This window comes from Corvus cornix, chromosome 1A (genome assembly GCF_000738735.6).
Source record: "Corvus cornix cornix isolate S_Up_H32 chromosome 1A, ASM73873v5, whole genome shotgun sequence".
Lineage (NCBI taxonomy): Eukaryota > Metazoa > Chordata > Aves > Passeriformes > Corvidae > Corvus > Corvus cornix.
Window position 1 is genome coordinate 62,882,816 of NC_047057.1, and position 14,897 is coordinate 62,897,712.

A 14,897-nucleotide genomic window follows, 5' to 3' on the forward strand; every position below is an offset into this window, starting at 1 on the left:
AATGAGGTATTAAGTGAATTGAGTGCAGAATAAAGGCACATTTTTGATAACACTTCACTATATATCTTCTGTATTTCAACATTTCTTGGTTTAAATATTTTCAGTGTTCATTACTCTGTTCCCAGATTTATTTTCAATTTCTGTGGAAATTTTCTAGCAGCAGAAAAAACAGGTATAAGACAGAGGCTTTTTAAACTGGCAGTAGGATGCTCTTTTAAAGATTTTATATGGGTGAAACCCTTGTTCTTCTCTGCTCATCCTGAGTTGTATCTAATGTGAGAGAAGATAATTTTATGATTCAATTTATCATTCTTGGCTGAACTTCTGTGGCACAAAAAAAAAAGTGTGGAATAATAAGGAGATCCAGAGCTCTGGGTTTAAGGACTTCATCAAAAATACTGCTGTACTTGTACAGTTTTGTTTTGGGAACAGTTTGGGTCTTCTGTTTGCTTTGCTGTTGTTTTGGAGTTTTTTTTCCTTAAGAAAGCAGCATGATTATTTTATAACTAAAGGAATAGCAAAGCCTAATGAACCCTCACTGCCTGGCTTTCGTTGTGATACTTTCAACCACATTTTCATAAAAGAACCTGATGAGCCCTAAGGCATAACCCACCTCTATGTGTAAAAAAGCTTAATTAAGCCTTCAAATAATTTGTAGGTGATCCCATACACTGAATAGATCCACAGGACAACAGCTCTGGGCAGCAGGAATATCAAATAACAGCAGTGCAGCTTCTCATTTGAGGGAGAAAAATCCTAAACTCTTCCTTACAGAGAACCCCCCCATGGATGAGCTCAGCCTCTGGATGAACATTTGCACACCATATATGGTCCCAGAGGCTCCCTCAGACATCCTATACCATAGCTGTAGAGGCATGTGTAGAATTTGTCCTCCAGCTCATCGGGTGTGCTGCATGAGAAATGCATTCAGCCAGAATAGGTGCATTAGTAACAGAGAAAACTCCCTCACCCCCAAAAATGAAACACTCAGTGGTGGCTCATTATGCCAAAATGGGGCAGCTGGAACTTTTCAGGTGGAGAATGAGCTGAGCTGAGGGTGGAATGGGCCTTAGCTCACTGAAGGAGCTGCTGCCTTTGCAAGGGACAAACATGAGTAGTTTTGATTTTGTCCTGTTTCACTGGTTCTTCCTTGACCTCAGAGAATTCTTCCCTGTGAGGGTGGTGAGGCCCTGGCACAGGTTGCCCAGAGCAGCTGTGGCTGCCCCATCCCTGGAAGTGTTCCAGGCCAGGTTGGATGGGGCTCTGAGCAGGCTGGTGGAGTGGAAGGTGTCCCTGCCCATGGCAGGGGTTGGTTGGAACGAGGTGAGCTTAAAGGTCCCTTCCAACCCAAACCATTCTGTGACTCTGAGTTACAAGTGAGCTCTAAGTCTTGTCTAGCACCACCTGATTACTGAAGATGATCTATTCTTCCTGGGAATAGCAGGATACCATCCCCACTTTGGCTGGTCTCATCTGTGATAAAGGGGCACCAGTGCCCCACTCTGCCAGGCCCACAGGAGTCCTGCTCAATCCTGTATGAGTTCTCTGTATTGATAACAACAAAACTCCTACCCTTTTCCTCCAGGCACTCACTGAGGAGGTATTGAGGCATATCAATGACTGTGATCCTATGATTAACACAATTGCTATCAGTGCTATTCTCGTGCTTACAGTTGTAATTTTTCACCTGAACAGAGATTCAAGTGTACTTGGGGTTGGAATAGAAATTTATGCTGTCAAGAGCTACTCCTTCAGCCCAATAAGTGTGTTCTTCAGCTTGTGGATTAAGTGCAGTGTGAAAAGAGAATTGAGTATGTTTTGCTCCTCTCAGCAAAATGAGAGTTCACAAGTTAAGCAGCATTTATCTGCATCCATGAATTGTAATTTTTTAAAACATTTTGATTACATTGGCATGTGAGCCTAGTGCTGGAGAAAGCTGCCTGAGTGAACTTTCTAACTCATGTAATTTGTAGCATTAGAGATTATTCTGACTGGATCCTTCTTAAACAAAACATCTGATAGTCAATCAGGAATGCTGCCCTAATAAAGATAGGATTAGAATTAAATGCAAAGTGACAGGGGGACAATAATCAGCAAGTAAGAAGTTCTTGTTTCTTTCACTGTTCAGACTCGTGTACATTTCAAAGCAAGAGATTTTCATTCTGTGCTTCCCAAAGAGAAGCCATGGCAGTGCCTTGCACTTCCCAGCTTCTGCCTAGAAGCTGCTGGAGAAGCCTCATCTTCATCGTTTCCTACTCTTTCCACACACCTCTGTCATCCCTTAACATTTGTGTCCTTTCTTACCTGGGCAGGTGCAGTGGACAGAATTGATCAGGTCACACACAGTTAGCAGCCTGTCACTTACGTGAAAGCTGAAAATCTGGGTACAGTTTTGGCCTGGACAGTGAGCCTGAGCTCATTTATGCCACTAGAACAGTCCATTTGTGTTAACCCTGTTACAATCTGCCCACAGCCTGGTGCAAAACAGCAATAAACAAATTAACCCAATAAAGTGACAATTTGTGAAAATGAATTGTTTTTTCTTCATTTCTTTCGAATACGTCAAGAATTTAATCTAAACTAACAGGACCATATTCCAAAATTCAGGATTGGACCTCTATTATAACAACTGCAAAACTATAGCTTGTAATGTTCTTCCAAAAATAGGACTAAAAGAGACATCTTCATTTGTCAGTTTAAAAGTGTTCTGAGGAATTGAGAAGAAACAGAAGTCTTAAGAGTAATCTCATGTAAAGGCACTATCAGTCAACATCCTTGGTCTAATTTATATAACATAACAAAGCCCCAGCCTAAACTCCTATTAGTAAAAATCTTTAGCCTAATGTATATAACAAAACAATATTTTAGGCCTAAACCTCTATAGTAGTCAAAGGAATGACTTGCCTTTAAAAGAAATAAATAACCAGGCTTGCAACAATATTTTGATGTTTAAAATAAAGTTTGAAAATCCAATTACCAACTGCAATAGAAACCATTATTAAAAAGACCAGCCCAGACATGCCCCTAAAACGGAATAAAAAAATCATTTGAGCAGTAAGGAAATGGTGAAAACTTTCATCAGGGAAACAACATTGATGTAAATTTGTCAGAGCCAGCAACATTTTTGAAACAACCCCCTGACTTTCTGCAGCTCTTAGCTGTAAAGAGGAACATTCACAAGCCTGAATGTTTTCACTGGCTGGCCCTGTCCAGGAGGAAATACTCCTCCTGGACCCTCCTTGCACACCCTCGTGTCAATACATGGATTAATGAGGAATATGGCAAGACAGTTTTACCAATTTCTGTCAGCCATTTGGCCACAGCTCCATAAATTTCATCGAGGATAAGGACCACCACGAGGTTAAGGATGACGGCAGTGGCAGTCACAGTCACTCGAACGTTGGACCTGGTTGTCTCGTTTGTGCTGAAGGACAAGGCTGCTGCTGTAGTGATTCGGTACACGATGACACCAACCACTGCTGAAAACGTCAGCATAATCTGCAAACAAATGAACCCAGGAATTAGTTCAGCTTGGAAACAGAAGCTTTGGCTGGGAGGCTGGGTGTGTTCCACAAATTGGCATCATAGGGTTATTTCTTAGAGCAAGGTGATAATATGCAGGTAATCGAATTAAAAGGCAACAATTCAAAGCTCTCCAACAAACAGGGACATAAATAAGAAAGCAGATGCACGACTCCAAACTGGCACAACAATTCAACTGGCACAAGATGCTCAGAGGGCTGGAGCACCTCTCCTGTGAAGACAGCCTGAGCGAGTTGGTATTGTTCACTCTGGAGAAGAGAAGGCTCCAGGGAGATCTTATACCACTTTTCAGTACCTAAAGGAGGCTTATAAAAAAGAGGGAAAGTGACTTTTTACATGGGCAGGTAGTGGTAGGAAAAGGGAGGATGGTTTTAAACCAAAAGAGGAGATTTTTGGTTAGATATGAGGAAGAAATTGTTCCCTGTGAGGTTGGTGAGGCCCAGGCACAGGTTGCCCAGAGCAGCTGTGGCTGTCCCATCCCTGGAAGTGTCCAAGGCCAGGTTGGACGGGGTCCTGAGTGCCCTGAACCAATGAGTGGCATCCCTGCCCATGGCAGGGAGTTAGAATTAGTTAATCTTTAAGGTCCCTTTCAACCCAAACCAATCTGTGATTCTTTTATACTGATTCCATGAATTCCTGAAGATGGGCATGTCTGTTCTGATTAAAGCTACATATTTCATGCATGCCGTGAAATTTGGGCAGTTTGGGTTCAAAAGCAGGAATTAAGCAAGTTCTTTTATCTGGTTCAGATGGCTTGGACTGGAGGGCCTGTATTTATGTGCAGTCAGGTAAATAGGCTTTACTGGCTCAAACAGCTTCACCTGTGCTCAGCAGAAGTGCCAACTTGCAAACTAAAAAATAAGAAGTTTCCCCTGCTATTATTCCTTTAAGGCTGACCTAAGCAGGGTTATTAGGGCTTCACTTTTCATTTGTGTCCCAGAAATCACTTGGTATCCCTGGCATCCTTTGTGGGCTGGCTTTGACCCATGAGATGAGGAAAGTCAACCCTGCTACTTAAGGTCAAGTTCCCACAAGAAGAATTTGGATTTCACAGGGTTGTGGTATTCTGGTTTCAAGAAAAAAAAAAAAAATCTAAACCAATCCACAATGAAAAAAAAATCAATAAAACAACAATAAAAAAATAGCAAATTTTCATCATTACAGCACAAAAGGGGGACAAGGTACATTTTTCCCTTTCATTTTTGCCTTTGGCAAGAATTCCAGTGTACATTCGTTATTTTAGGTAAAACATCTTGAGATCCTCAGATGAAAGAGACTACCTCCATGTGAAAGATTAGACTATTGCAATTATTTCAATGGGCCTAGGGGCCCCGATTGACAACATGGTTTTAAGGAAATTTAACAGTTCGTTTTAATGATCCAGCAATAGTTTATTGAATTCCTGTGTGCAGAGGAAGGTTGTTGCATGAAAAGGAACTATTGCAAAAGAACCACAACAAGAATCAGAGTTAAATTATTAAAGGTTGAAGGTAAAAACTGGGCACGTTTTGCTTTTATGAAGACCTAGTAAACACACTAAAAATTAATTATTTGTAGAAACTCCTGGAGATTTCAGATGAAATTGTCAAATATGTTTTGTCAGCAAATAGTAATAACATGTTAGACCTAGTAAAACTTCTAATTTTTACTTTTTAAAGAACTGTTTCATTAATTTTAAATGAAAGGGTGAATGATAAAAGCCTGAGCCTGAAACAGTTTAAATGAAATCTCTTCAAATGGCATACAACATTATTTCCTTTGGTTTCATAATTTTCATTGTGTCAAGGAAACATTTCTAGTTTTTATATTTATTTTTCTTTTGACTTACCTGCCAAACATACAGACAAAAAGATCACATTCATGCTGAACTACCTTGCTGTGACAGAAGGGGTGCAGGAACACAAGGACCATCACTTTTTTCTCACTTCCCCATTACAATCACTACAGCAGAGAGTAAAATCCCCAAAAAAGGAAGAAAACAAAACAGCCCCACCTGGTATTAATTTACTTCACCTTCCACCTCTACAGTCACCTTAATCTCTTTTATTTTTCTTAATCTGAGTCACAGATTCCTTCTTCTTAATCACCTTCCTAATACTCTTTTCCTGTTTCTTCTCCCTGCAGATTTCTTAGCAATTTTTTCACTATGGTGGTGGACAAGGAAAACCAGCAAATTAAAGTTGGATGCCTCATTCTGGAGATGATGAGATCCCTGGGCCTCCACAGACACCCCTCTCCATCAAAAATTCCCACTTAGGAATGATATCTTAACAGTACAGGAAGAAGAGTCAAGGATAGCCCTCACCAAACAGAGACAGAGGAAATTTCAGATCATGAAAATTCAATAGCAAATTCTTAAACCTGACCAAAGGAGTTTAGCGATCCCTTGCCCTGAGGAATATTACTGGAGGATGAGAGAGTAGCAGCCTTTTCAATCCATGCAGTGCCATAGCAAGGTATACAAAGTTACTGAAAAAAATATGTTTTATTTGTTTAAAGAACAAAAATATTTGCTTTGCAAAAGCACCAGGGCTTCAGAAACTCTCAGTTGCTCAGCTGTTTTTAAACATCTGCTTAGACACAGATGGAAAAACACTCCTTTAGGAGTCTTCATTATCTGTACATCCAGCAAGAAGAGAAAATTGAGGAGAGCCTGTAGGACTGCACAGTGACTGTGAGCATAGTTCTCACTCCCCAGACAGTCACTGAGGGGGAATGGTTCCTGTATCTTCACAGCATTTCTCTCATTCCTGAAAATACCTCTTCTGCCCAAATTCCCGATCAGGCGGCCACCATTTGTGCAGCTGCCCACTTTGGGGTTTGTTGTCATTGCCAACATTCCCTCTGGCCATTCTTCCCCCCTGTTATGGCAGTTTCTTCCCTGAATGTCTGAACTAGTCCATCCAGGAACGAACTGCTTAGAAACAGATGTGAAAATTGGCTGCAGAAAAGGTCACCTACTGAGCCTGGTATGAATGAAGACAAACAGGAAAGCAAACTAGATCTGAGAAGGAAGCTATAAAACCCCGTGGGCTAGGCTGCTACCTCCATCCAAGTAGGATAACAATTTCATGTCCAAATAGTTGTCTGGCTCCCCAGTACAGCTATTCTAGAGTCAAGTATTACACCATGTGAGTGAGAATAGGGTGGAAGAGGCTAAACTCTTCTGCCATGACTCAAATTGATTTTCTTCCATCCTCTGACTGAGCCAAACAAAGAAAAGCCCCAGTGATGCATTGCTCCATGCCACCCAGCTCTCTTCCAACATTACCAGCGTTTTCATCACCAACTCAGAAATCTCTGCCACCACAGGTGCCTTCTAAACGTGGACTTTATAAACTGTGACACCTTATTGTTAATCACACTCAAGCAAAACTTGTAGTTGCCCAGCTGAGCCCAGATCTCCTGCTTTCATTGATCTTACTCTGCAAAAATAAGACTTGTGAACTTCTGTCCTAAAATCCCTGCAAAATGCATAGCTTAAATTAAACTTGGATCTTCTGCCCCCTCTGCAGTCCAGTGAGGCTTTGTGTACAGAAAAAGGACTGTGCCCAGATTTCAAAGCATCCATAAATGCGTGAATTAATCCTTGGAATTATTTGGTGATGTAAGACTGGGCAAGAGAAGGAAAGCAAATGTTTTTTTCAACTGGCATTTTGAACAAAAAAACCAGCATGCCTAACTTAATAAAGACAGAGGAAAAGCCAGAAAGAAAGGAAAAGATCACAACACAATTCTTGAAAGAGGATTTACAAAAGTGAAGTACACACAGGAAGTACAGAAATTAAGGGAAAAAATTAAAAAAGAGAAAAGATTTTGCACTAAAAAAACCATTACCAGTTTCAAGAATCATCAGGGAAAGTATGGGATATAAAGCTGGGGGAAGGAGGGACAGAACAAAACAACACCATTCTATAGTGATGTAAACCTGCATGGAAAACACCTATAGATTTGGGCTGCCAGACCCTTTTGGCCTGGAAAAGGTAGCATTAAAAATTCAACAACTGCTTCTGCAGCACTAGAAATGGCCATGCACTTGTGTGCAGCTCTGTATCTGAGTCATGTATCCCTGCACACACACACACATAAATTCAAGATTTCATTACTTATTTTGTACTTAGTCCTTACAGTTAAAATAACTAATCTGTGTGAATAATAATAAGTGAAGTTAACCAGACCAACAAGGTTTTCTCAGTATGATTCTATTTCACAGACTGACAACAAGACTTCAGTCTGGTGTTTCCAACTCCTGTTTAATTAATCTAGAAGGAAAAAGGGAAACATCCCATACAGTAAAGAGCAGATTGCAATATTCATGTAGGATAGCAGAGCGTGCTCTCCCTCATCAAGAGCTGGCTTGAATTTCATGCATGGCTTGCAAGTTGTCTCCTGTAGGTACTTACATATAAATAATGCTCAAAATACTGCCAAAAAAAAAAAACAACCCAAAACATTGTGGCCACTTTGCCAGATGGTGAAAGTCAGCCTAGTTCCACTAGTCATGAACAGAAGTTGAAGAATTTGAGCTCCATATTCTACATCTCACAAACTGTAGGTAATAACCCTTGATAAATCTCTTGGAGATGTTACAGTAAGCAGGGAGGGTAATACCTAGGCTATGAGTCAGGAAAGCACTTTAAGCTCGTGCTTAGGGGAGATTTAAACATGTGGTGAAAGTCAAGAGCATGTGTAAGCACCTTGTCTGCAAAGGAATGACTTGTAAAAGCTAAATCAGGGCTGTGTGCTTAGTCAGACTCAGTGTGCTCTGCTCTAAATGAAGTCATGACTGATGACACCTAGAAGTTCTGTCCAAAAAGTAAATACTTGGTATGGCCTCAGGATGGTAAACTCACTCAAAATGCTGCAAGTACGTCCATATGTGACACACCTAATATGTACAGAAAATTTAATATGCAGTGCATACTGAATATGTCATGCATACATCTTCGAAATTATATAAACATACCTATAAGGGTGTAGGCATTAACTTCAATGTGAGCATTTGATTGTCAGCAAAAGAAATGAAATCTTCACAGGACATCTGGTGCAGTATATGCAAATTTGAGTAAATCAGCAATACACTTAAAATAATTTAGGCCCCAAGTGAGTCTCCCATGTTAGATGCTGCAATGGTGTAAACAGGCCTATTTCATTGCCATTTCATAGTGGGTGTAGATATGAATACAAGCTTCCAGTCAGGAATTGCTGTAACCAGAAGGATAATGGGATCCTTTACAATGTCATTTAGGGTTTGTTATCCAGGTTTTCCTATTGCTGTTTATGAAGTCCAGCAGATTCTTGATGTGTTTGTGATTTGCTGGAAATTTGACTAGGACAGTGGTGTCCCCACTTTACAGACTGACCTGCACACCTGATTCTTGTTCCCCAGGGAGGACTGTGTACCATGATCTTCCTCAACTACTGTACAGTCCATCCCTGAATGTGTCTTGGATAAATATTTCTCGGCAACTGATTTATTTCACTGGGATATCTCCTGTTCTGAGGCTCAACCTTTCCAAACATCACCATGACCAACATATGCAATACTGTGCTTACCACTAAATATCAGTGTTATCCCTTCATTGGATGACAGAGATGGAGCAGAAGCCCTGGGGGAGAGGCAGAATTTGTGTAAGGAGCTGCTGGCATTACAGCAACTCAGCCCTTCCACAAGCAGCCTTTGGGAAAAGAGAATAAAGCTGGAGGCAGGCATTGAGCTCCATGAACCTCCCTAGTATTTCTCCCAAGCTGACCTTACCTTCAGATTTTTAACATATTTCAGAACATCAGTTCAAGGGTTTCCCTCTAGATGCTCATGGCAAAGTTTCTCACACCTAATAAATGAGCAGAAATGCAGCTTATGTTACCATAAATAAAATCAGTCCGAAGTTTGCTGCATATCCAGGCATGCGGTCACTCCACGTCAGCTTCTCCTTTTCATTCTGTAGGCAAAACACATAAACAAAGTAACAGGCATGACAGAACTGTACACCAGGAAATATTAGAATTAATACGATTTGTTATTGAGAACCATTCTCAACTCCCATGCTGTGATTTTGAAATATATTATGCTATTTAGAACACTGATATTTTAAAGTAGATTTTAATTGAAATAAAAGAGGGTAAGAGTAAATAAGACATGTCGAAAATGTCTGCAAAAATCAGAAAATATCCTATGCAACTCTGATTTTAGTATTTGAAAGCATGTATTCAACTCTTACTAAAGTTCAAATCAGGAGAAATCCCTGAGATTGACCTTAATTTAGATTCAGGCAAAGCAAGATTCAAGCATTTATTCTGAATTGCTTCTTGTAAAACTACAGAAGAGCAGTGCTTGAGACAGAAATCATGATAAGAATGCTGACTACCATTGAACCCAGATTTTTTGTCTAATAGTCACAAGCACCAAATGTGACCCCTCAGATAATTCTTGCAAGAGACCCCCCAGTCCTTCTCCTGGTACTCGTTTTATAGCAGAGGGAAATTACAAAAGCAAGGCCCGTCTGATCTCTGCTGCCAACCTTGTTTTCTTCATGCATAAACAGCATCTCCCTCTTCCCTGCATAATTTAAAGCAACTGTGATCAGTGAAATCCAGTATGCTTTTCCCCTCCCCACACAAACTCAACTCCAGCCCCAGCCGCACGTACATCTAAAGACATTTGAAGATGGATTTAAGTGAGAAATATGATTCCCTCCTCTCAAAATAGGTTTCTTAAAATAATAATAAGGTCACTGCTTTGTTTAAGTTAAACTAAAACTGTGTAATCAAATTAACTAAGGACACAAAGCCAGCTGCTGTTTGTATTTCTGTGAAGCACCATTGCTGCCCCGTGGATCAGTACTACCCTTACACTGGAGTTAGCCCAGAGTTATTCTGAATTTAGACAAATTTAAATCAGATTAGAACTCAGGTCAAAGGTTTCCAATAAACCATTTCTAAAGCACAATTGTCCTCAGACAAACATAAAAATCTGGGAGCATTGTGCCTTTGTAAGAAGTTCTCCCAAAGCAGAACTAGGATTGCAGTATATAAGAGCAGAAATGCAGCCGTGGATTTTTTAACCAGGACATGGAATTAGACCTAGGACACAATCCTGTCTACACATCCATTGCCATGGTGGTGGTGCCTCAGATGCTGTGGGAAGGAGCAGTCCCTCTTGTGACCTTGCCTCCGTCGAGACAGTCCTGGCAGCACTGGGGCACAGCAAACCCAACCAGAAGCACCAACAGTTTGGCCCAGTGTGTGCAGCACATAAATACTCTTTACAGGACTTTGTGTTCATACACAAAGTCCAGCATTAAGCTGGAAGGCCACTTGAAAAAGCATTCCTGTGAATGCACAGATGCATTTCATTGCATTTTGGCTGTTAGCAATTCTACAGGACGTAAAGATGTTCTGAGGGATTATACTCTCAAAAGGCCTGAAAGATACCACATTTTACAGTTTCACTAGGGGCTGTATGGGGCTGTGGCTGGTGTGGGGCTGTGCTTTGTACTTGTGCTGAACACAGGGCTGATAACAGAGAGATGGGTTTGTTATTGCTGAGCTGAGCTTACACAGACCCAAGGCCTTTTCTGCTTTTTTGCTGCCACACTGCTGAAGGAATTTAGGAGGAGACACAGCCAGGACAGGTGAACCCAACTGACCAAAGAGACATTCCCGATCATCTGACATCATGATCAGTGTATAAAGTGGAGGGGGAAAGAGCAGGAAGGGGGACATGTTTGCAGTGATGGCATTTGCCTTCCTGAGTAACTGTTGCGTGTGATGGGGCCCTGTTCTCCTGGGGATGGCTGAACACCTGCCCAACCATGGCAAGCAGGGAATTAATTCCTTGTTTTGCTTTGCTATGAAGCTGCCTTTATCCCAACCAGGGATTTTCACCCTTTTACCCTTCCCATTCTCCCCCGATCCTGCTGTTTGGGGAGGGAGTGAGTGGCTGCTGGCTGGGGTTACACCAGGATGGTCAGCAGGCCATCTTCTCAGCTTGCCCTTCCATGCACATGCTTCCTTGAACCTTACTTTTCCATGAGTTTGCCACGGTCTGTAGCACTCAGCCAAAGGGAGATCTGTACAGCGTGAGGAGTTGCTAAGCCAACATGAGAAGAAAGGAAATGCTGGAGGAAGTAACTGAGTTACTCAGCATACATGGCCAAAAACAAATTTGGACATTTAACTCAATATCCCAGAGCTCCCAGTCAATCCCAGAAGTCTCAGCTTCTCCTAGTCCCTCCCAGAGCTCCCAGTCCATCTCTGTTTTTCCCAGTTCATCCTCATCCATCCCAGAGCTCTCAGTCCATCCTGGCAGTGGAAAGCTACCTTCTGTTGTTGCGATCAGAGACAGGACTCGAGGAAACAGGATGAAGCTGAGTCAGGGAAGGTTTAGGGTGGCTATCAGGAAAAGGTTCTGCCCCCAGAGCGTGGTCAGGTGCTGAACAGGTTCCCTGAGGAATAGTCATGGCCCCAAGGCTGCGAGAGCTCCAGGAGCATTTGGACAATGCTCTCAGGCACAGAGTGGGATTGTGCAGAGCCAGGAGCTGAACTGGATGATCCTCTATCTGGAGCAGCTCAAAAAGTGTAAGCATTTATTGACGTAACAAAATGAAATTGATCATCTGAAGAACAATCTCAGTGACAGATATGTTACACTGGGGAGTATTCCCCAAGATGAACTGTGTTACAGGGGAATATTTATATGCAGACAGAAAACCTCACAGTAGAAATTGATTGGTTTTGTGCCAAAGGCAAACTGAAAGATTTGCTTTAAAAATCTTACTTTCATTTTCTTTCAATGCAATGATGGATTTGCAATGCTAGTGGAGGAAAAAGCAGATTTTGGTCTGTGTGCAGTGATGTGTTCCTGTTTTAATGTTTAATGGTGTGTTGAATATGTTCCTTGAAGAGATACAATTCTTTTCCTATTAAAAAATAAAAAATGAAATTAAAAAAAATCAAAAAAGAAAGAAAAATAAAATTAAACCGCTTTCTATATGTTCTGGATGGTTTATTTCCATATGAGTTACATAACATGGCAAAGACCCGGCTCTGCAGCCTCAGGTGAGTGGGCCTCTGAGCTGTGGAAACCTGGAAGTACCCTGCACTTGGACAGCACCAGGCAGCTTTTGAAAACACTTCTACATTTCTCTGTGAATTAAACCACAGCCACTTTGCTCAGATCTCAAGTATTTAAGTCATTTATTGATATTTTCCCTCAAGACAACACCTCCTCCAAGCAGGTGTTTCTAACCATAGCAATGCCAGCTCAACCTGCACTTGGGGAGCACAGCAAGAGATTTTCTGTCTTTTCCATCCTGCTTTGTAGCTCCAGTGCTGAAATTCGGGCTCTTCGCTGTGGTTGCACCTGGGCAATCCCAATGATTTCACTGGACTTGCACAGAGTTGTAGTAATCGACTGGAATTTAGTAAAAGATGTTCAGAGAAGAACAAAATCCAGGACCCCTCTCTAAGGTCTTACACTGCTAGCAACAAAAAAAAGCTGCAGTATTATATTTCCAATCACAAAATCCAGAAATTCATCCCTAAGTATGCCCAGGAACCTTCAAACAAGTAATTGCCGTTTTTATAACTGCACATTTCTTAGCAGATTTCTACTTTAATTTTTACTTCAATACAAAAGCTTTCATTTGTGTAAAAACTGCACTGTCCAAATGAGCATCTAGAAATATGAATTGTGGTATCAAATACAGCTCTTCTATATTTGTGTGACACCCAAAACATTGCCTGTGCACTGCAGGCTCAAGGCATGAAATGAGCTGCTTCTGAAATACGGGGTCCCTATAATTTTGCTTTGGCTTTGAAATAAGTTTAAGACAAGGAGAAGAGGATCCTTCAGAGCTATTTGGAAATTATGAGCCAAAAAAAGCCTGCAGAATGGGCAGTTTTGGAAAACAATCAATTCCAGGGTGATGACACAAAAAGAGGCACAATCAAGGACCATCAGCATTGCTGGGCTCTTGCAGTGGCCACAGTGGTCATTACAATTGAGAAACTTTGGCCAAGTTCATGGGATTCTTTCAGCCTGTATTTGAGACTCAAAATTTTTGAGGGCTTGTATTAGCCCTCAGACATCTGTGAGGAAACAAGAAACTGCTGCCGTGCTGGGTATCTGCAATGTCTGTACCTACCCCGTCTGAATTTAGAAGTTCTACCTTCACGCTCCCACAGAAGCTGAAAGAAAGAGCTTTTGGTTTAAAACCCATTAAAAGAGAGAACTTCATTTTCTGTTCTTCTCACTCAAGCAGCAATGGCATTTTAACAGTAAATGTGGTTGTGTTTTGTGAGCAATATTCTGTCTCAGGACTGCACATGGAAAACAAACTGCCAAGACTCATTTGGAGACAGATGAAGGACTGCAAAACCTTTAATTAAAAATTTTTGCTGTCTTTGAAACATGCAGAATAGCACAGACACACCATTAGCTTTCAGTGGAGCTTAGTGGACAGACTCTAAATCTAAATTGTGGAAGCAATGCAGAATAGAGAGCTGTGAGAAGTGTGTGCAAGGCTTAGTACTGGAATTGTGGAAATTAATGGATTTTAAGGCTAAGCAATGTTATTTTTAACCACCCAGTCTTAGTCTCTTTTGTAACCACAGAACCTCCTTGAGATGATTTTTGCTATAAGGATAATAAATGTGATTCAACTATTTTTTTTTTTAGAAAAAACCTCTAATCACAGCTTGAGCATTTCTGTGATGAACAGTCAGTCACAAGCCTTATTAGGTCATTCCAATTGCTAATTACCTTAGCTGTTGAAAATGTATGGCTTATTTCCAAGCTGAATTTGCCTATCTGCACCCTCCAGCCGTGGCATTTAGCTGCAAATTTGTCACTTAAGAGGATCTACTGGCAGACTTTTGAGGTTTGGCTGTGGGTTCTTATGAACTGTGATCAGGCCACCTCTTGGCTTTTAAGCTGGCTGAGACCACTCCCTCAGAGTGGGAACAATCAGCCAAGCCCACAGCTGAGTTTCTTCTCCTGTAATGGGGCTGGAAGTAAATCTCCCACAGGCTACAGCCCTGACACAGGCAACTGACTTGGCCCTTCACATGTCAGGGCTCATAAAAGCATGAATAGCCAAGTCTCTGTGCCTCAGGAGACTCAGAAATATCTCATGTTGTGGTGGGTGAGGGTTGTGCTTCCAGCCATGGAGCCTGGCAGGAAAGAGGATACCAGCCTCAACTCTGTCAGGGGAGGTGCTGGCAGAATGGAGGGAAGGATCCGTGAGTCCAAGTGCTTTCTACTCTTATGAGTCTTACCGCTACATTCTGAAATTCCTAATGGAAAATAAAAAGGCCCAGAGAAGCTGTGGCTGCCCATGCCTGGAAGTGCT

General features: G+C 41.5%; 1 protein-coding gene across 1 annotated transcript in view; it reads right to left on the reverse strand.

Annotated features, from left to right (window-relative positions):
- ANO2 (anoctamin 2) overlaps nt 1–14,897 on the reverse strand; it is a 187,613-nt gene that overhangs the window by 35,107 nt on the left and 137,609 nt on the right. Inside the window, exons 15-16 of the mRNA XM_019292734.3 lie at nt 9,411–9,485; nt 3,297–3,498 (exon numbers count right to left, since the gene is read on the reverse strand). Of these exons, the coding sequence (XP_019148279.3) occupies nt 3,297–3,498; nt 9,411–9,485 (277 nt within the window). The remainder of the gene's footprint in view (nt 1–3,296; nt 3,499–9,410; nt 9,486–14,897) is intronic.